At 41.8% G+C, this 23,547-nt stretch overlaps 1 protein-coding gene across 3 annotated transcripts in view; it reads right to left on the minus strand.

Annotated features, from left to right (window-relative positions):
* The window catches only part of LOC110537549 (AP-2 complex subunit beta), an 84,139-nt gene that overhangs the window by 49,601 nt on the left and 10,991 nt on the right, over positions 1–23,547 (minus strand). Inside the window, exons 1-7 of one of the 3 annotated variants that reach the window (XM_021623673.2) lie at positions 15,179–15,405; positions 14,576–14,627; positions 14,190–14,295; positions 13,553–13,688; positions 13,031–13,276; positions 11,536–11,726; positions 2,692–2,913 (exon numbers count right to left, since the gene is read on the minus strand). In XM_021623673.2, coding sequence (XP_021479348.1) covers positions 2,692–2,913; positions 11,536–11,726; positions 13,031–13,276; positions 13,553–13,688; positions 14,190–14,295; positions 14,576–14,612 — 938 coding nt within the window. In that variant the 5' untranslated portion in view covers positions 14,613–14,627; positions 15,179–15,405. Of the gene's footprint in view, positions 1–2,691; positions 2,914–11,535; positions 11,727–13,030; positions 13,277–13,552; positions 13,689–14,189; positions 14,296–14,575; positions 14,628–15,178; positions 15,406–23,547 lie in introns of those variants that run through there. The other 2 variants (XM_021623672.2, XM_036937506.1) reach the window with 2 other exon arrangements.

Genomic DNA, 23,547 nt, shown 5'->3' on the forward strand with positions numbered 1-23,547 from the left:
CACCGACATCCTCAGGAAAGTGATAACACAAGCCTTCTAGATCCCATCTCCACCACCTTCTTCAAAACATTTTTTAATTGCATATCTGAAGAAGGGCAAGCTATTGTTAACCACTCCCTGTTCACAGGCACTTTCCCCACTGCACTGAAAACTGCTATAGTGAATCCTGTTCTGAAGAAAATCAATCTAGTTTCTTCAGCTCTTAGAAATGTTCAACCAATCTCCAACCTTCCATTCTTAAGCAAAATTCTGTAGAAATATGTTTTCAAACAGCTAAATGATTAAGTGCAAACGGTATTTTGGAAAAATTCCAATCTGGTTTTTGTGCCCACCACAGCACAGAGACCGCTTCAGTTAAAGTGGTAAATTATCTTTGTGCCAACACAGATGCCAAACAACTCTCTGTCCTTGTACTCTTGGATTTAAGTGCAGCATTTGACACTGGTGACCATGATGTCCTTCTGGACAGACTGGAGAGGTGGGTTAGCCTCTCAGGTCCCGTTCAAACTTGGTTTAACACCTATTTAACTGGTGGAGAGTTTGTCACCCTTGGTAAAAATAACTCAAGAGAAAATACATATCACGTGGCGTTCCACAAGGTTAGATTTTAGGTCCGGAAATGTTCAGTTTATATACAGCATGTTACCCCTTAGCAGAATTTTTCAGAAAGCACAGTATTGATTTTCACTGCTAGGCAGACGATACACAACTTTACATTTGTGCCACCAGAGGATTTTAGCTCCACTGATAAATTAGACTGTATTCCTAACTTAAATACTTGGATGGCTCACAACTTTCTCCAGATTAATTAATACAAGACCAAGGTACTTACTGTTGGAGCCAAAGCACAGAGAGGATCTGGTCGCACATTTTAATTCACTGGCAATAAAGATAAAACACCAGGTAAAAAACCTGGGTGTCATTTTAGAATCTGAATTCAACTTCGGATCATACATTAGGAATGTGACCAAAATAGCTTTTTACCAGCTGAGGAACATTGCCAAAGCAATTTCTGATCACAGGCTGATACTGTAATACTCTCCTGGCTGGTCTACCCAAGAAAAGCCATTGGTCAACTGCAAAACATACAGAATGCTGCAGCACGGGTACTGTGCTGCAGACCAGACGGAAAGCACACATTTACACCGGTTTTTAAAGGTCTCTGCACTGGCTGCCTGTGAGTTTTATAATTCATTTTAAAAAGTATTTTAATGGTTTTTAAATCAATCTACGATTGTGCACCCCGATACATGTCAGACGTGCTTTTAAGTTATGCAGTAGGTCTCTTCGGTCCTCTGGCACTGGCCTTTTAACTTTCCCAAAGTCTAGGACCAAGAAGCATGGAGAGGCAGCATTTAGTTATTATGCCCCCAGCCTCTGGAACAGCCTGCCAGAGAACCGGAGGGGGGGCAGAAACTGTGGACAAACAGTACCAGTCAAAAGTTTGGACACATCTACTCATTCCTGGGGTTTTCTTTAATTTTGACTATTATCTACATTGTAGAATAATAGTGAAGACATGAAAACAATGAAATAACACATATGGAATCATGTATTAACCAAAACAAACGTTTGACTGGTACTGTATTTAAAAGAGATCTTAAACACACCTTTTAAGCTTTGCTTTTCTATAGGGTGCTTTTTAATCTTTCAATTTTTATTGTTCTTATTTTTTTCCCCCTCATGTTTGTTGTGTAGTATATATATATATATATATATATATAATATAAAAAAAGAAAAGCACAACCATGAAAATCTTTCAAACATTTCACTGAAGCAGAGCAAAAATGTTGTGGTATATTTCTCAAACATGGGATTTTTTAAAAGCATGGGATTTCTTTAAAATTTTGAAAAATATCATAAATATATATATATATATATATATATATACACATATACATATACATATATACATATATATACACACACACACAAAAAAATGAAAATAAAAAACAGTGAAAATAAAAACAGAAATATAAATTCACTTTTTTTTATTTTTCATTTTTTCCTGTGAAGCACATTGCATTTGCATTCCATGTCTGAAATGGCCTGTATAAATAAAGCTTGATTTGATTAACTGATTTACCGCCTAGTGATGTCACCAGGCAGGCCAAAACACCATGCAAACAAAACAGGATGACCTTTCAGGCCGTCTTTTCATTTTCACAGTAATATTCCAACCTCACAGTGTGGAAATATTTGTAATTATTTATTTAACCTTTATTTAACTATGCAAATCAGTTAAGAACAAATTCTTATTTACAATTATGGCCTACCCCAGCCAAAACCTAACCCGGATGACGCTGGGCCAATTTGTTCTTAACTGACTTGCCTACTTAAATAAAGGTTAAATAAATAAATACAAATATTTCCACACTATGAGGTTGGAATAAAAATTAGATTCAGAAAAAGAAAAAAATTTAAATTCATTTTAAAATAAGGCTGCAACCTAACAAAATGTGGAAAAAGTCATTGGGGTCTGAATACTTGCACTGTATATATAAAACACAGAAAAATCATATTTTTTTACTTCACTGGGCCTTATCCAACACCAAACATTCCACATCACTGAGGATTCATTTAGAAAGTGATAAACTAAACACATTTTGATGTATGGCTCTGTTCCAGCCCTGATCCCTTGGAGGCTAGCAATAACTTAGCATTAATGTTGAGTGTAAATGTCCCACTGACCTTTTCTGGACGATGAGGTTGATGTTCCTGAGGGCCACATACTGGACCTCTGGCTCCCCAGAGAGCAGGGTGACCAGTGGTGGGGACAGCTTCTTCAGCAGGGTGTTGTAGTAGTCCGACTCCTTGGGCAGAAGCTCCAGGAACTTCATCAGCACCTTAACGGCCGACAGCACCACCGCCGAGTTGGCATGGGAGAGACGGGGAGTGACACGCTCGCAGATGCTGGAAAATAAAGAGGACAGGTGGGTTTATTAGTGCAATCTATATTACAAAGGATTTAAAAGTTGACAACACCATAAGTGATTTTAGTGGACAAACTCAGCAGTTTACTTTAGATGCAATAAACATCTGGTAGAGATTTAGTACACAGGACTTATTGTGGAGATTAATCACAACTCCCTATACAGGACATAACTAATTGGTACATAACAAATAGCTCAGATATTTTTTATTTTGGCTAGCATGGCTAGAAGAGATCTCAGTGACTTTGAAAGAGGGGTCTCAAAGGAGAATGGGGGGTTTAAAGTGCGTGTGTGTGTCACCAGATCTCAACCCAATTGAACACTTATGGGAGATTCTGGAGCGGAGCCTGAGACAGTGTTTTCTACCACCATCAACAAAACACCAAATTATGGAATTTCACATGGAAGAATGGTGTCGCAACCCTTCAATAGAGTTCCAGGCACTCGTAGAATCTATGCCAAGGCACATTGATGCTGTGGTGGCCCAATGCCCTATAAAGACACTTTATGTTGGTGTTTCCTTTATTTTGGCAGTTACCTGTATCGATCTCAATGCTATACTGAATTCCATGGTTGCCTTGGTGGTTCACTCCTGCAAACGTATCCTTAATTATTTGTTTTAGGTGTTTATGTGCATTTTTTTTCTCAACTTATTTTTTATATAGCTAATCAAGTAGTGTATTTTTTCCCCCTCAACAACATTAAATTAGTTAACATATTTGACTACTTCTCCAACCAAATAGCTAATTGTTTGGATTCAAATACCAGCTCCGATCCTCCGAGATCCTCATCTCTTCTTATCTCATCTCCCATTTATTGGATCAAAGGCTGGACCAAAAGATACAGAAATGGCAGCAACTATCACTCACTACACCCAAAGATTCCTCAGAAGTGCAGGGAGATGAAAAACAGCCTTATGCAATACAGAATCCTGTGGTGGAAATTACAACATTATGTTATTCACATGACTTTATATTAGAATGTATTCTTGTATTAGTACTTTCACACTTTGTCTGTTCTTCTGAGAGGAGCCTCTGAGGCTTAACGCTGACAGTTGATTTACAATGCCTTGGTGATAAAACCTAAAGACTGCATTCCATTCCATGATTAGTGTCTGTGAAATGCTGGCCTGTCTGCCAGTGCCAGGCAAACCCTCCTTCCAGTTTATTTCTCCCACATTGCAGATGAACACTGGACTTCATAATTTGAGGGAAGGACCTAGTGTCCTATGTTGCATTAGTATTTCTGTATAAACAAGTAGTAAAAGACCTAGAGACAGACATTTGGCACCATGTAAATCTTGCTGTCTGCTGCTTGATATCACAATGTACCTTTGTATAATTCAACACATCTGTTGTTTGTCATGAACATTCAGGAGGATGTGCTTTGCTATAAAGATCTGTAACCCAAATCTTTTTCGTTGTGCTCTCATGAATCACTTAAGGGTGGTCGTTGACCACTCCGTTATTGCAATAATTAATCATAAAGTTTGATTGTTTTGAAGAAATCTAAAAGTCTCTCAGAAATATTCCACGACAATCCTCAGGAGAATAAAACGCAGAAAAAAATGCATGTCTATTGTGTGCAGTCACACTGCGAGCAGTACATCACACACACCGGAGGTGGATAATAAAGGACACTGGTCTGTTCTGCAGGCTGCCCCTTTGGCAACTTCCAAAGCTATTCAACTGGGCCTTTTAAATGCAGGATCCATTAACAACAAAGGGTTACTACTTAATGACACTGATAGAGGTCTAGACTTTCTCTGCCTCAGTAAGACTTGGCATCAGCCCAATGAGTACATATCCCTCAAACAATGCACTCCATCTGGTTACACCTACCTGGACTGTTCTCGTACATCTGGACATGGTGGTGGATTGGATGTAATCTGCAGGACTGACGGCACTGTGAAGTCTACTCCAGTACCAGCAATCTCATGTTTTGAATGCATGGCTTTCAAGAGCACTGGTTCTGTATCAGTACTGTCTGTGCTGATTTATCGACCTCCGAAAGCTCAACTCTGACTTTCTTGCGCAACTACCTGAGCTACTAACACTCCTGAGCCCTTTGTGCCCTGCTATGCTAGTGCTTGGTCATTTCAACATACATGTCGACTGCAGTCTCTCTACCGGCCTGGCTGATGTCCTGGACATCTTTGGACTCCAACAGCACGTGGTCTTTGACAGCCACAACAAAGGCCATACACTAGACCTGGTCTGTACTACAGACGTGGAATTCTCCAAATTGGAAGGAAACGTGTCAGGGATGTCCGACCATAAACGCATCACCTTCACCCTAGCTATTCCTCTACCCACTCGGCCAAACAAACACTCCATTTAGTTTAGGAGTCTAAAAACAAACACTGGCCAGCTTACTGAATCCATCTCCTACCTGCAAGTTACTGACTAGTGGCTCAACACAACACTGCATTTGCCTCCATACTGGATAAAGTTGCTCCTTTGGAAACCCGAATGGTGTCTTTCTCCAAATCTTCTCCCTGGTACACCGAGGAGCAGAGCAACGCTCTCTGAAGGCAACTGGCCGTCATCTAGAACAACAGTATAAGAAAACTTGGTCTAACTGTATATGCGCAGATGTATGAGCAACATCAGCAAGAATACAAACAAGCCTTAAAATGCACCTCGGACATCCTACTGGTCCTAACTGATCAGCAACGCCATTGGTAACTCCCTGTTCTCTACTGTGGACAAGCTTCTCCAACCTATAATCAATTCTGCTACCTCAGCCTCCCGAAGGTGCAATTAATACCTGTGCTCCTTCCAAAGCAAAATTGAAAACATCAATAACACCATCCCGTCCTCTCCAGCCCCGGTACTTGAGCTACCCAGTCCTACGCTCCCTGAGTCAAGTTTCTCCACCTTCACCACAGTCACTGCAGCTGATGTAACCAAGCTAGTTAGGACAATGAGGCCCACCACTTGCTCCCCACCTCCCTATGACATGCTTACCTGCTCTGGAGCCTTTCTTCACCGAAATGACCAACAAGTACCTCATCACTGGATGTGTCCCTACTCAGCTCAAACTGGCCACAGTCAGACCAGTACCTAAAAAGCCTGGATCTGACCCTGACAACCTCAAGAAATACAGGCCTATTTCCAAGCTCCTCGAACGTACTGTTTCTAACTCCAAAACCATCCGGCCACTCACAACCTACTTGAGCCCTTCCAGCCGGGTTTCAGAGCTAGACACAGTGCCAAGACTGCCCTGATAAGAGTCACCAATAACGACTCTGGGGCTGCCAGCATCCTCATTCTGCTGGACCTCTGTGCAGCATTACACGGTCAGCCATGCCATCCTACTGGACCGCATGGAGAAGCTCCTGGGCCTGTCAGACACTGTCCGGGACTATCTCATTGATCGCTACCATTTTTTTGCCATCTGTCCTAGTAGGTCAGACAGGGGGGCCCTCAAGACTCGGTCCTGGGACCACTGCTGATTTGTATCTGCATGCTGCCACTGGGAAACATCTTGAGGAAACACGGACTGGGGTTTCACTTTATGCTGGCGCCACTCAGCTGTACGTCTCAACACTGACAATGCCACTGCACTCCTGGTCAGCTGCCTGCAGGACAACAAAGCGTGGATGCAGTGAAGTTTCCCTCAGTTAAACTGCAAAAACACAGAGGACGTCCTGATTGGCACTGGCACAATAAAAACAACATTAGCAGCCTCAATATTGTTGGTGTCAAGGTCACCCCCTCCAGTGAGGTTCACAACCTGGGTGTGATATTTAACAGTCACCTCTCGTTTGAGGCCCACATCAACAGTATGATCAAAGTCAAATTTTTCCATCAACAGAACATTGGCAGGTTATGACCTATGCCATCACAAACTGGAGCACTTTTATTTCATCCCGTCTGGACTATTGTAATGCCCTTTTTGTTGGTGCATATGCCAAGTGCCTAATCAGCCGACAATATTTCCAGAACTGTGATGCACGGTGTCCTCACCCACACCACCTCTGACAAGCACCTCACTCCAGTGCTGTTCAACCTCCACTGGCTCCGAATATGCCCACGTATCGACTACAAAATCCTGGTTCAATCCCACCAAGCTATCCACAACTCTGGACCCAAGTACCTGTCTGAACTAATTTTACTCTCCTGCCCCACACGCACCCTTCGCTCCTCCAGGTTCAGACTCAAATCTATCGTGACAGGGCTTTCAGTTGCACAGCTCCGGAACGCATTTCCAGACACTATTAGGGCCGCAAAGTCTCTGTCCTCCTTTAAGGCACAACTCAAGACCACACTGTTCAGAAAAGCAGGACCTCTGCTAATTCTGTTCTCATGTCCTCTGGATCTGCGACACCATAGCTTTGATTTTTGTTTGTGTTCTATGTTTTGGATTGTGTTGTTGCAGTAGTAGTACACTATATATATATAAAAGTATGTGGACACCCATTCAAATTAGTGGATTTGTCTATTTCAGCCACATCCATTGCTGACAGGTGTATTAAAATCGAGTATTAAAATCGAGCACACAGCCATGCAATCTCCATGGACAAACATTAGCAGTAGAATGGCCTTACTGAACAGCTCAGTGACTTTTAATGCGGCCCCATCATAGGATATTACCTTTCCAACAAGTCAGTTCATCAAATTTCTGATAACAGAGCTACCCCGGTCAACTGTAACTACTGTTATTATGAAGTGGAAATGTCTAGTAGCAACAACAGCTCAGCTGCGAAGTGGCAGGCCACAAAAGAATGCTGTTCATCAACTACACCTCAGCATTTAACACCATAGTACCCTCCAAACTCGTCATTAAGCTCGAGACCCTGGGTTTCACCCCGCCCTGTGCAACTGGGTCCTGGACTTTCTGATGGGATGACCCCAGGTGGTGAGGGTAGGAAACAACATCTCCACCTGCTGATCCTCAAGGGTGTGTTCTCAGCCCTCTCCTGTACTCCCGGTTCACCCATGACTGTGTGGCCATGCACGCCTCCAACTCAATCATCAAGTTTGCAGACGACACTACAGTGGTAGGCTTGATTACCAACAACGGTGAGACGGCCTACAGGGAGGAGGTGAGGGCCCTCGGAGTGTGGTGTCAGAAAATAAACTCACACTCAACGTCAACAAAACAAAGGAGATGATAGTGGACTTCAGGAAACAGCAGAGGGAGCACCCCCGAACCACATCGACGGGACAGTAGTGGAGAAGGTGGAAAGTTAAGTTCCTCGGCGTACACATCACGGACAAACTGAAATGGTCCACCCACACAGACAGCGCCTCTTCAACCTCAGGAGGCTGAAGAAAGTTGGCTTGTCACCTAAAACACTCACAAACTTTTACAGATGCACAATCAAGAGCATCCTGTCGGGCTGTATCACCACCTGGTACAGCAACTGCTCCGCCCACAACCGTAGGGCTCTCCAGAGAGGCAAACTACCTTCCCTTCAGGACACCTACAGCACCCAATGTCACAGGAGGGCCAAAAAGATAATCAAGGACAACAACCACCCGAGCCACTTCCTGTTCACCCCGCTATAATACAGAAGGCGAGGTCAGTACAGGTGCATCAAAGCAGGGACCGAGAGACTGAAAAACAGCTTCTATCTCAAGGCCATCAGACTGTTAAACAGCCATTACTAACATTGAGTGGCTGCTGCCAACATACTGACTCAAATCTCTAGCCACTTAATAATTAAAAATTGGATGTAATAAATGTAACACTAGTCACTTTAAACAATGCCACTTTATATAATGTTTCCATACCCTACATTACTCATCTAATATGTATATACTGTACTCTATACCATCTACTGCATCTTGCCTATGCCGTTCGGCCATCGCTCATCCATATATTTATATGTACATATTCATTCCTTCACACTTGTGTGTACAAGGTAGTTGTTGTGAGATAATTTGTTAGATATTACTGCATGATCGGAACTAGAAGCACAAGCATAGCACAAGCATTTCCCGACACTCGCATTAACATCTGCTAACCATGTGTATGTGACCAATAAAATTTGATTTGATAAACTCACAGAACGGGACAGTCAAGTGCTGAAGCGTGTAAAAAAAATAATCTGTCCGTGGTTGCAACACTTACTACCGAGTTCCAAACTGCCTTTGGAAGCAACGTCAGCACAAGAACCGTTTGTCGGGAGGTTCATGAAATGGGTTTCCATGGCCGAGCAGCCCCACACAAGCCTAAGATCACTGTGCGCAATGCCAAGTGTCGGCTGGAGTGGTGTCAAGCTCGATGCCATTGGACTCTAGAGCATGCGTTCTCTGGAGTGATGAATCACTCTTCACCATCTGGCAGTCCAACGGACGAATCTGGGTTTGGCGGATGCCAAGAAAACGCTAACTGCCCGAACGCATAGTGCCAACTGTAAAGTTTGGTGGAGGAGGAATAATGGTCTGGGTCTGTTTTTCATGGTTCAGGCTAGGACCCTTAGTTCCAATGAAGGGAAATCTTAATGCTACAGCATACAGTGACATTCTAGAAGATTCTGTGCTTTGTGACAACAAATTTGTGGCAGTTTGGGGAAGGCCCTTTCCTGTTTCAGCATGACAATACACCTGTGCGCAAAGTGAGGTCCATACAGACATGGTTTGTCGAGGTTGGTATGGAAGAACTTGACTGGCCTGCACAGAGCATTGACCTCATACCCATCGAACACCTTTGGGATGAATTGAACGCCAACTGCCAGCCTGGCCTAATCGCCCAACATCACTAATCCTCATTGCTGAATGGAAGCAAGTCCCCGCAGCAATGTTCCAACATTTAGTGGAAAGCCTTCCCAGAACTGTTATAACAGCAAAGGCAGGACCAACTCCAAATTAATGCCCATGATTTTGGAATGAGATGTTCGACGAGCAGGTGTCCACATACAGTGCCTTGCAAAAGTATTCATCCCCCTTGGCGTTTTCCCTTTTTTGTTGCATTACAACCTGTAATTTAAATGGATTTTGATTTGGATTTCATGTAATGGACATACACAAAATAGTCCAAATTGGTGAAGCGAAATGAAAAAGTTTTTTTTCTAAACAATTCTAAACAACAACAACAAAAAAATGGAAAAGTGGTGCATGCAAATGTATTCACACCCTTTGCTATGAAGCCCCCAAATATGATCTGGTGCAACCAATTACCTTCAGAAGTCAAATAAACCTGCCAAAAGAGGGCCATAAAATAAACCTGCCAAAAGAGGGCCACCCACCAAAACTCACGGACCAGGCAAGGAGGGCATTATTCAGAGAGGCAACATAGAGACCAAACATAACCCTGAAGGAGCTGCAAAGCTCGACAGCGGAGATTGGTGCATTTGTCTATAGGACCACTTTAAGCCGTTCACTCCACAGAGCTGGGCTTTACGGAAGAGTGTCCAGAAAAAATCCATTGCTTAAAGAAAAAAATAAGCCATCAAGGAAAACGCTATGTCTGGCGCAAACCCAACACCTCTCATCACCCCGAGAACACCATCCCCATCATGCTGTGGGGATATTTTTTTTTCCATCGGCAGGGACTTTGAAACTGGTCAGAACATAAGGAATGATGGATGGCGCTAAATACAGGGACATTCTTGAGGGAAACCTGTTTGTCTACCAGAGATTTGAGACTGGGAAGGAGGTTCACCTTCCAGCAGGACAATGACCCTAAGCATACTGCTAAAGCAACACTTGAGTGGTTTAAGGTGAAACATTTAAATGTCTTTGAATGGCCTTGTCAATGCCCAGACCTCAATCCAATTGAGAATCTGTGGTATGACTTGAAGATTGCTGTACACCAGCAGAACCCATCCAACTTGAAGGCGCTGGAGCAGTTTTGCCTTGAAGAATGGGTGAAAATGTCCAGAAGTGCCAAGCTTATAGAGACATACCCCAAGAGACTTGCAGCTGTAATTGCTGCAAAAAGTGTCTCTACAACATATTGACATTGTTGGGGTGAATAGTTATGCACGCTCAAGTTCTGTCTCATTTCATGTTTGTTTCACAATAAAAAATATTTAGCAACTTCAAAACGGTAGGCATGTTGTGTAAATCAAACGATACAAACTGCCCAAAAATGTATTTTATTCCCAGGTTGTAAGGCAACAAAATAGGAAAAATGCCAAGGGGGTGAATACTTTCGCAAGCCACTGTACATTTGTTCATATAGTGTATGTATGCATATAAACATATCGGGATGAATATATGAAATTTGGTGCATTTCTATAACCTATTTGGAATGATTGATGTGATACTCTGTAACCACATGTAAATACACTGCGAGGGTAAATAAACAGTGGAGCAATGTCTGTTTGTTTCCCTTGTATGTAAGTGTCACTCGTGTGTCCAAGATGGGACATTTCTTGGCTGGCAAGCATAAAGTAGAAGAAAATATACATTTCACAAGACAGCTTTTTGGGCAGCATAGTACCATGCAGCAGGATTTAGAAGTTTGCAAACTAACATACAAAAGCTGTCCCACAAGAAAAAACTTGGATGAGTATTATATGTTACTCTGACAACTAAATCAGGTTTTAGTTCAGTTTTTATATAAACCAGGGGAAAAAAGTTCAGAATGATAACAGAACTCAATGAATCGACTTTGTTTGAGGTGACAACTAAAGATGTGTGCGTACCTCTGGGCCTCGCGCTCGTCTTTGGGGTTGTAGTTGGACAGGCAGTCCAAGATGAAGATCTGGCCCCACTCAGTGCACTCATTGAGGGCCGTCAGAAGCTTGTTGATGTTCTGGGGGTTGAGGTCCAGCAGGTTGCTGTTGGGGTGGGACTCACTGATCTCAGACAGAGCTGCCACTGCGTTGGCCACCACCTGGAGGTTCAGATACAGTGATCAGTGGTCTGTCTTGTATGCCAATGGACTTTCATCAGTGAAATAGGGTCAATCAAGAGAAACTGTTAAAACAGGTCCTGGAACAACACCCTTACAGGCTGTTTTTAAATTACCCCAGGCTCCCGAAGTAGACAAGAAAAGTAAACAAAGTCTGAGAATGTCGCCTGACATCTACACTACCGGTAAAAAGTTATAGAACACCTACTCATTCAAGGGTTTTTCTTTATGTTTTACTATTTTCCAAAGTGTTAAACAAATCAATATATATTTTATATTTGAGATCCTTCAAATAGCCACCATTTGCCTTGAAAACAGCTTTGCACACTCTTAGCATTCTCTCAGCCAGCTTTGTGAGGTAGTCACCTGGAATGCATTTTAATTAACAGGTGTGCCTTCATAAAAGTTCATTTGTGGATTTTTTTTTCTTCTTAATGTGTTTCAGCCAATCAGTTGTGCTGTGACAAGGTAGGGTGAGTATACAGAATATAGCCCTATTTGGTAAAAGACCAGTTATGACAAGTCCATATTATGACAAGAACAGCTCAAATAAGCAAAGAGAATCGACAGTCCGTCATGGGTGAACGGATGATCTCCGCAATTGTATTTCCCACCGTAAAGCATGGAGGTGGTGGTGTTATGGTGTGGGGGTGCTTTGCTGGTGACACTGTGTGTGATATTTAGAATTCAAGGCACACTTAGAGCATCCACAGCATTCTGCAGCGATACGCAATCCCATCTGGTTTGAGCTTAGTGGGACTATCATTTGTTTTTCAACAGGACAATGACCAAACACACCGCCAGGCTGTGTAAGGGCTATTTTACCAAGAATGAGAGTGATGGAGTTCTGCATTAGATGACCTGGCCTCCACAATCCCCCGACCTCAACCAAATTGAGATGGTTTGGGATGAGTCGGACCGCAGAGTGAAGGAAAAGCAGCTAAGTGCTCAGCATATGTTGGAACTACTTCAAGACTGTTGGAAAAGCATTCCAGGTGAAGCTGGTTGAGAGAATGCCAAGAGTGTGCAAAGCTGTCATCAAGGCAAAGGGTGACTATTTGAAAAATCTCAAATATAAAATATATTTTGATTTGTTTAACACTTTTTTGGTTACTACATGAATCCATGTGTGATTTCATAGTTTTGACATTGTCACTATTATTCTACAATGAAGAAAATAGTAAAAATAAAGAAAAACCCTTAAATGAGTAGGTGTTCTCAAACATTTGACCAGTAGTGTACTTAGTCTGGGCTGTGCCTAGGGGCCTACTGCCAGCCTATCCTACCATGGGGTTGGAGTCGGCGATGAGGTCCCTGAGGGAATCCAGGAAACCCTGGTCCTCCACCATCTGGGCATTGATGTCATGGAGCTTTGCCACACACACCGCTGCCGTCTTCCTCACGTATGGGTCCTCGTCCTTTAGACACTTCCTCAGCGGCTCACACAGGTACTCTGTGATCTTGTCCACGCGGATGCAGCCCATGGTGCGTACGGCCAGGGCCCGGATCAGGGGGTTAGGGTCCTCACAGTCCTGAGGGAGAGAGAGGTGAGATATCTATGGATGGGGAAGTGCAGTATTGCAATGGCTAGGCTGTGTAATATGTTAATAGCCAAAGTGGAAAACCATGTAAATGTGTATTTTTATGTCAAAGAAAAGGCCATGCCTCCCGGCTGGTATGTAGGTAGTGCTGCAGCCTCTGGCACACATGTCTAGTGCCGGCGTAGGTTTGAGTCCAACCTACTGCCCTTTGATATCTCTCTCTCATAAAATACCTTTAAAACATATTTAAAAAAGAAAAGGCCTTGCCTTGACAAAGCTGTTGACAGCCATGATGGCCATGTCAGGCTGGCTCTTAGCATAGTTCATCAGGTACAGGTAGACCAGCTTTTTCAGCTCCAGGTTGTCTGTCTGCATGCAGTTCACCACGTCTGGGAAGAGGGAGCTAAAGGACAGACAATTTTAGGTCATACCTGCGCATGTGCACGGGTTCACTTCACGCTGTTACAATGCGGTAGCAACGGGACCAAAACAGAGGAGAAGTTTAGCTTCGTGCTTCAACGCTTCAATTATTGCAGAAATTGACCCACAATGCTGTTTACGTTGTGCATTAGCCATATCAGGGAGTATACCGTTAATAATAAAGATTATAATACATAACTTGCTAATAATAGACAAGTAGGCATCTCTTTTACATTAAAGTAAACATTATTGCTGAGAAGTGTTGAGAGCAGAAGCTGCATGCAGGTCAAATCAAATCGTATTGGTCACATACAGATGGTTAGCAGATGTTATTGCAAGTGAAGCGAAATGTTTGTGCTTCTAGTTCCAACAGTGCAGCAATATCTAACAAGTAATCTAACAATTCCAAGGTCATTAGATAATGTCAGTGGGATGAATGGTCAACACACAGAAGTGTCACAGGAAGCAATCAGCTGTACTGTACCTGACATCCTTGCCCACAGTCATAGCCGCAATGACCTTCTTCACCGCCTCCTTCCTCTTCTCCTTCTTCTCATTGTTAAGCTCTGCCTTCAGCTCAAATATCTCCCCTGTAACAGGATACAGATGCAGCATTAGCAAGAGTCCAGTGTGACAACAGAATGATGCTCTCATTCAGCGGTTGAACAGTCAGCTCAGTTGTCAGCTTTGGCATGAACAGTTCAGCCTTTAGTGGTAATTTCATGCATCCTGTTTCTGTGAGGAGAGTACGAGCCAATCTATTTCCATTAAGAGTTATGTTGCACTTTCCTAATGGTAGGCATGCACTCATGATCAAGGGGACAATGTGTTATTGAAGAAGACAATACCAATAATCGTTTTAAGACTCACCTTTTTTATTTGTTGTAAAATATTTTGAGTCAGTCATTGTTGGTCTTCAAATCTGTTACAGGGAAACATCCAGCATTAGAGGATAGAAAGGACACATCATTGGCCTATGATACAAAAAAATTATAGCTATATCTTTACTCTTGGCTTCTAAATATGTTTTATATAGTTGAATGCAAGGGAACAAGCAAAGCAGAACTATAACAGCATCCCATGCCACTACGAGACATCAGTTGTACGTCACAACAGCAGCACTTTCACTGGCTAATGTCGGTAGTTAACGTTAGCTAGGCAGTTTACTTCCCTTTATAATAACATTACATATGGAAAACATGTTTGTAAACAGACTAGTTATTATTATATATGTAGTTAGCTAGCTAAAAGCTCACAACAGAGTCAAGTGTTTCCAATTACAGGGCAATTATTGTCTTGGGTGTGACCCCAGGCCCGTGGAGTAGTGGAAAATATCTGTCCTACTAAGCTAGCTAACGTTAGCTGGCTAGGGATGATTGTAAGGCCTCTGTACTTCCAGCAAACTAGCGCTAGCTAGATAACATTAACGTTAAAACCACAACAAATAATCTTTACAAATTGAAAGGTACAAACTTGTTTTGAGAGGTAATTTCAATAAGAAACTGCGTCGCTAGGGTGAGTGAAGCTATTCCAGATCTGGAAAGATGTTTTAGCTCCTTGATTGCCGCAGAGAGATAGCTAACCGTAGAAAGATGGAGCACTCCCGGAAAAACAAAATGAGTGAAGGGTATCGGAGCCAGAAAGGCGTAACACCGGAAAACAGTTCATTTCGACCGGAAATAGGCGGACTATGTTTACAGAGGGACACGGAGTAGTTCACAAAGACGTTTTAATTAAATACTTGGCGATAGCTAGCTATGCCTGTGTAGTTTCGGTGGATAAAGTTGTGTGTCAACTGTAGGGATGACCACGTTGCTGGGGACCGGAACTGTCCAGTGCGAGAGAGGCAGGTTTTTTATTTATTTTTATTTTTTAAAATATTATTTTATTTTATTAACAACAAATCAATACAGAAAGTACATGAGGGAACACAAGTATATATAGATTATATACAATGGACAGTCGAGCTAGGGGGTACAATATCACATTACAATTACACAAAGACCTTAAGGGACATACATACACTTACAATTCTAACAGCTTTTTTGTTAGTAGAGTATTTAACGGTCTTAAAATACAGTTCAATTTCTTTTTGTAGGGTAAGAAAATTAGTTTTTTTGTTTGTAAATTTACATTTGTGTATATGAAATTTGGCCAAAAGAATAATGAAATTAATTACATAAAAATGTTTCAGCTTATTTCTATCGTATGTAAAGAATCCAAGCAGTACATCTCTCCACAATAGTGTAAAATCTTAATAAATGTGTTCAATTATAAATCTACTGAATACCTACATGAATACAATGCCAAAAAAAGATGCAACACTGTTTCTGGGTGGTCATTACAAAAGGAGCAATTTGAGTTGATGTTTTCCTTAAACTTCTTCATATAGTGGTTGGCAGGATAATATTTATGAATCATTTTAAAGGAAACTTAATTTTGTTAACAAGTAGGTATGTGTGTGGCAACATCCAAACTTTTTTCCAACAGATATTATCAATAAATCCATTCCAATAAGGCATGACATAAGGTATCTACTGAAACAAGGTTTGTATCGCTCTGTTGTTGAATGGACCAAAAGAGAAACAAATCTTTCCTACTGACGAGTCAACAGGGTCAATTCCTGAATAACAGAGCAACACCTGAGGGAATGGCATCTAAAACAATTGCAAAATCTTTAGGTGTTACAGGGACCTTGTAAAGTGATAAGAATTCCTTATAACTGAGCATTTACCAGTTGGCTCACCAATAGGATATTATTTCGGAACCAATATTCTAAAAACAGACGTATTTTTATACAACACATCCTGATTATTCCATATATAATATCTGTGTGGAGAATAATTGTGTTTATAAATGACAAGAAAATCTGCCGATTAAAAGCAGAAAGTTTCACTGGAATTTTGCCAATATTATAATTACAAAACAACATGAAGTTAAGGCCACCAAAAGTAGAGAAGACATGAGGAATAAAATTCCAGATAGAAGTGGGTCTTCTTAGGAATTGTTTTATCCAATTGATCTTAAAAGTATTATTTAAAGTAGTAAAGTCCAGAAAAGTGTTCATTGCAACAGTTTTCCTAATGTAATGGGTACGGTTTCTCCAAAGAAAGTTGAAAAGCATCTGGTCTATCTCCTTGCTTATTTTACTGTCAAGATATAAAGATAGAGCGCCATATGTTAGTCTAGAGATACCTTCAGCCTAGGTTATTAGGACTCTACCTTTTAAAGATATGTCCCTCTGTAGCCATTGATTTAGCCTCTTCTGGGTATTTTTAATAAGAGGGATGAGATTTATTAAGACTCTAGACTTTTGATCCTTTGTAATGGTTATGCCTAAATATGTAAGTTCTTCTTTTACTGGAATACCATAATATGAAGGTGTCACACAACATTTGACAGCTATGAGTTCACATTTATTAATGTTAAGATATAGACCAGACGCTTTGGAAAAGGATTGTATCACATTGATCAATATGGGAATTTGGTTAGCGTCTTTCAGAAAAAGTGTAGTATCATCAGTCAGCTGGCTTAGAATCATTTCTTTACCAGCTATGGAAATACATTGTACAGGACTATTATTTAAATAATTTGCAAGAAGTTGGGTGATTAACGAGAGAGGCAGGTTGAAGTGGCCAGCGTGGCGCAGGTGTCGTATGCTGAGGCAGTGAAGAAAGTAGAGGAGGATGGGTCAAGGGTGAGGGATCCTGAGAAGATCCCAATGAGCCTTAGACTTGTGCCAGCACAGAGGGATAGGCCACGGGTGATATATTCAGTAAGGTTGGCTTCTTAGCGTCCATAGCAATGGTTAAACTGTACCGCAGAAATGGAACGTAAATCACAGAAAATAAATGTGGTGGCAGCTGCAGAGAAGTATTTGGGTATACGAAATTTGACTTCAGAGGAGTTAAAGGGTGTGTTGTGTGGGGCAGTGTGTTATAACGAGTGTAGAAGGCAGCTGCAGAGAAGTACCTCAGTGTACGAGATTTTACTGCAGAAGAGTTACAATATGTTTTGAGGTTTTTATTTTTTATGAAATAGTGGAATATACAGTGCCTTTGGAAAGTATTCATACCCCTTTACTTTTTCCACATTTTGTTACTTTACAGCCTTATTCTAAAATTGATTAAATTAACATTAATTATCAGCAATCTATACACAATACCCCATAATGGCAAAGCAAAAACAGTTTTTATTTTTGCAAATTTCTATAAAAAAACAAAACATAAATACCTTATTTACACAAGTATTGAGACCCTTTGCTATGAGACTCAAAATTGAGCTCAGGTGCATCCTGTTTCCATTGATCATCATTGAGATGTTTCTACAACTTGATTGGAGTCCAACAGTGGTAAATTAAGTTGATTGGACATTTAAAAAGGCACACAGCTGTCTATATAAGGTCCCACAGTCGAGAGTGCATGTCAGAGCATAAACCAATCCATGAGGTCAAAGGAATTGTCCGTTGAACTCCAAGACAGGATTGTGGTCGAGGCACAGATCTGGGGAAGGGTACCAAAACATTTCTGCAGCATTGAAGGTCCACAAGACCACAGTGGCCTCCATCATTCTTAAATGGAAGAAGTTTGGAACCACCAAGATTCTTCCTAGAGCTGGCTGCCCGGCCAAACAGAGAAGTCGGGGGAGAAGGGCCTTGGTCAGGGAGGTGACCAAGAACCCGATGGTCACTCTGATAGAGCTCTCTAGTTCCTCTGTGGAGATGGGAGAATCTTCCAGAAGGACAACCATCTCTGCAGCACTCCACCAATCAGTCCTTTATGGTAGATTGGCAAGACGGAAGCCACTCCTCAGTAAAAGGCACATAACAGCCCGCTTGGAGTTTGCCAAAAGTTACCTAAAGACTCTCAGACAATGAGAAACAAGATTCTCTGGTCTGATGAAACCAAGATTCTGTATGGCCTGAATGCCAAGCGTCACGTCTGGAGGAAATCTGGCACCATCTCTACAGTGAAGCATGGTGGTGGCAGCATCATGCTGTGGGGATGTTTTTCAGCGGCAGGGACTGGGAGACTAGTCAGGATCCAGGCATAGATGAACGGAGCAAAGTACAGAGAGATCCTTGAAAACCTGCTCCAGAACGCTCAGGACCTCAGGCTGGGGCAACGGTTCACCTTTCAGCAGGACAACAACCCTAAGCACACAGCCAATACAGTGTAGGAGTGGCTTCAGAGGAGATGGCTGCAATTTTACGGTCTCCTAACCAATTGTGCTATTTTGTCTGTTTTTTTCGCGTTATATGTAACGTATTTTGTACATAATGTTTCTGCCCCCATCTCTTATGACCGAAAAAAGCTTCTAGATATAAGGACAGTGATTACTCACCCCGTACTGGACAAATACTTTTTCTTTAGCAAGTTGGAAGCAAAGGATTTACTTCAGATCCGGGTGATTCACATGAGAAAGAGATATTTGTGACGTAGGTCAGGGTGCCTTGTAAGTATCCGACTGCGAGTGGGTAATATGCCTCTACCATCGGTCATATTAGCCAATTGTACATTGGATAACAAAATTGACAAACTATGATAACGAATATCCTACCAACGGGACATTAAAAACTGTAATATCTTACGTTTCACCGAGTCGTGGCTGAATGACGACATGAATAACATACAGCTGGCAGGGTTTACGCTGCATCAGCGAGATAGAACAGCCGCCTCCAGTAAGGCAAGGGGTGGCAGTCTGTGTATATTTGTAAACAACAGCTGGTGCACAAGATTTTGCTCTCCTGAGTAACTCATGATAAGCTGTAGACCACACTAGTTACCAAGATGTTTTTCATCTACAGTTGAAGTCGGAAGTTTACATACACTTAGGTTGGAGTCATTAAAACTAGTTTTTCAACCATTCCACAAATTTCTTGTTGACAAACTATAGTTTTGGCAAGTCGGTTAGGACATCTACTTTGTGCATGACACAAGTAATTTTTCCAACAATTGTTTACAGACAGATTATTTCACTTATAATTCACTGTATCACAATTCCAGTGGGTCAGAAGTTTACATACACTAAGTTGACTGTGCCTTGGAAAATTCCAGAAAATTATATCATGGCTTTCAAAGCTTCTGATAGGCTAACTGACATCATTTGAGTCAATTGGAGGTGTACCTGTGGATGTATTTCAAGGCCTACCTTCAAACTCAGTGCCACTTTGCTTGACATCATGGGAAATCAAAAGAAATTAGCCAAGACCTCAGAAAAAAAGTGGTTCATCCTTGAGATCAATTTCCAAACGCCTGAAGGTACCACGTTCATCTGTACAAACAATGGTACGCAAGTATAAACACCATGCAGCTGTCATACCGCTCAGGAAGGAGACGCGTTCTGTCTCCTAGAGATGCAAATCAATCCCAGAACAGCAGCAAAGGACCTTGTGAAGACGCTGGAGGAAACGGGTACAAAAGTATCTATATCCACAGTAAAAGGAGTCCTATATCGTCATAACCTGAAAGGCCGCTCAGCAAGGAAGAAGCCACTGCTCCAAAACAGCCATTAAAAAGCCAGACTACGGTTTGCAACTGCACATGGGGACAAAGATCATACTTTTTGGAGAAATGTCCTCTGGTCTGATGAAACAAAAATAGGCCATAATGACCATCGTTATGTTTGGAGGAAAAAGGGGGAGGCTTGCAAGCCGAAGAACACCATCCCAATGGTATGGCAACTGCTCGGTCTCCGACCGCAAGTTACTACAGAGGGTAGTGCGTATGGCCCATTACATCACTGGGGGCAAGCTTCCTGCCATCCAGGACCTCAACAACAGGCGGTGTCAGAGGAAGGCCCAAACAATTGTCAAAGACTCCAGCCACCCTAGTCATAGACTGTTCTCTTTGCTACCGCACATCAAGCGGTACCTGAGCGGCAAGTCTAGGTCCAAAAGTCTTCTTAACGGCCTCTACCCCCAAGCCATAAGGCTCCTGAACAGCTAATCAAAGGGCTACCCAGACTATTTGCATTGTCGTCGTCCCCCCCCCCCCTGCTAGTCTCTGTTTATTATCTCTGCATCGTCACTTTAACTCTACCTATATGTACATTTTACCTCAATTACCTTGACCTCCCGGTGCTCCCACACATTGACTCTGTAACAGTACCTTGTTATTTTTTACTTAACACTTATTTTTCTTAAAACGGCATTGTTGTTTAAGGGCTTGTAAGTAAGCATTTCACTGTAAGGTCTACTACACCTGTTGTATTTGGCGCATGGGACAAATACAATTTGATTTGAGTCTCTGAATGTTCTTGAGTGGCCTATTTCGACGGATGAAAATGTGAAAGTCAAGTCATGCAGAGACATCACAGATATAACTTCTTTTTTTTTTATCATTGGAGACATAGATAGCTTCTTCTTTAGTATCATGACATTCACACATTTTGTTTGTGCATGTCGCTGTGTTCAATCTCGTTACATTTTGTGACACATTTTGTGATATATATACACACACACACCATATATATACACATTTCTTCGTACAGTATTCAGACCCCTTGACTTTTCCACATTTTGTTAGGTTACAGGCTTATTCTAAAATGTATTACATTGTTTTTTCCCCTCATCAGTCTACACACAATACCCCATAATGACAAAGCAAAAACAGGTTTAGAAATGTTTGCTAATTGAAAGAATATATAGATAGAAATATCACATTTACATAAACATTCAGACCCTTTACTCAGTACTTTGTTGAAGCGCCTTTGGCAGAAATTACAGCCTGGAGTCTTCTTGGGTATGACGCTACAAGCTTGGCACACCTGTATTTGGGGACTTTCTCCCATTCTTTTCTGCAGATCCTCTCAAGCTCTGTCAGATTGGATGGGGAGCGTTGTTGCACAGCTACTTTCAGGTCTCTCCAGAGATGTTTGATCGGGTTAAAGTCCTGGCTCTGGTCTGAATACTTATTTAAATAAGGTATTTCTGTTTTTTTATTTTTAATACATTTTCAAAAATGTCTAAAAACCTGTTTTCACTTTTTTCATTATGGGGTATTGTGTGTAGATTGAGTCAAAACATGTATTTAATATATTTTAGAATAAGACTGTAATGTAACAACATTTGAAAAAAGTGGTCTGAATACTTTCCGAATGCACTGTATAAATATATATACAGTACCAGTCAAAAATTTGGACACCTACTCATTCAAGGGTTTTTCTTTATTTTTTACTATTTTTGACTGATGGAGTGCTGCATCAGATGACCTGGCCTCCACAATCACCCGACCTCAACCCAATTGAGATGGTTTGGGATGAGTTGGAACGCAGAGTGAAGGAAAAGTTCTCAGCATATGTGGGAACTCCTTCAAGGCTATTGCCAAAGCATTCCAGGTGAAGCTGGTTGAGATAATGGCAAGAGTGTGCAAAGTTGTCATCAAGGCAAAGGGTGGCTACTTTGAAGAATCTCATATAAAATATATTTGTATTTGTTTAACACTTTTTTGGTTACTCTATGATTCCATATGTGTTATTTCATATTTTTGATGTCTTCACTATTATTCTACAATGTAGAAAAGTTGTGTCCAAACTTTTGACTGGTACTGTATGTGGTATGTGTTTATTTATGTTGTGTTGTACAGGGCGCTTTTAAAATAAGGGTACAGAATAAAAAATATTCCAAAACATGCATCTGGTGTGCAATAAGGCACTGAAGTGAAACTGCAAAAAATTGTCAAAGAAATTAACTTTAGGTCCTGAATACAAAATGTTATGTTTGGGGAAAATCCAACCCAACACAACATATCACTCTTCATATTTTCAAGCATAGTGGTGGCTGCATCATGTTAAGGGTATGCTTGTCATTCACAAGGACTAGGGATTTTTTTATTGACATTTTTTTACCCCTTCTTCTCCCCAATTTTGTGATATCCAATTGGTAGTTACAGTCATGTCCCATAGCTGCAACTCCCGTATGGACTCGGGAGAGGCAAAGGTAGAGAGCCATGCGTCCTCCGAAACACGACCCTGCCAGGCCGCACTGCTTCTTGACACACTGCTCTCTTAACCTGGAAGCCAGCTGCACCAATTTCACAGAGGAAACACTGTCCAGCTGGCGACCATGTCAGCGTGCATGTGCCTGGCACACCACATGGTGTCGCTAGAGCGCAATGGGACAAGGACATCCCGGCAGGCCAAACCCTCCCCTAACTCGGACGGCGCTGGGCCAATTGTGCGCCGCCTCATGGGTATCCCGGTCATGGCCGGCTGCAACCCTCATTGGTCTCCCGGTGTCTTAGACCACTGAGCCACTCAGGAGGCCCAGGACTAGGGAGTTTTTTAGGATAAAAATAAACAAAATAGAGCTAAGCACAGGCAAAATCCTAGAGGAAAACCTGGATCAGTCTACTTTCCAACAGTCACTAAGAGACAAATTCACCATTCAGCAGGGCAATAACCTAAAACACAAGGCCAAATATACACTGGAGTTGCTTACCAAGATGACATGTAGTGTAGTTACAGTTTTGACTTAAATCGGCTTGAAAATCTATGGCTTCAAGGAAAAAAACAATTGTAATGTGCAAATATTGTACAATCCAGGTGTGCAAAGCTCTTTTTATTTTACCTTTATTTAACTAGGCAAGTCAGTTTAGAACACATTCTAATTTTCTATGACGGCCTAGTCATTGGGTTAACTGCCTGTTCAGGGGCAGAACGACAGATTTGTACCTTGTCAGCTCGGGGATTTGAACTTGCAACCTTCCGGTTACTAGTCCAACGCTCTAACCACTAGGCTACCCTGCCGCCCCTGTGTCTTAGAGACTTACCCAGAAAAACTCACAATCGATGCCAAAGGTGATTCTAACATGTATCGACTCAGGGGTGTGAATACTTATGTA

This window comes from Oncorhynchus mykiss, chromosome 12 (assembly GCF_013265735.2).
Source record: "Oncorhynchus mykiss isolate Arlee chromosome 12, USDA_OmykA_1.1, whole genome shotgun sequence".
Classification (NCBI taxonomy): Eukaryota; Metazoa; Chordata; class Actinopteri; order Salmoniformes; family Salmonidae; genus Oncorhynchus; species Oncorhynchus mykiss.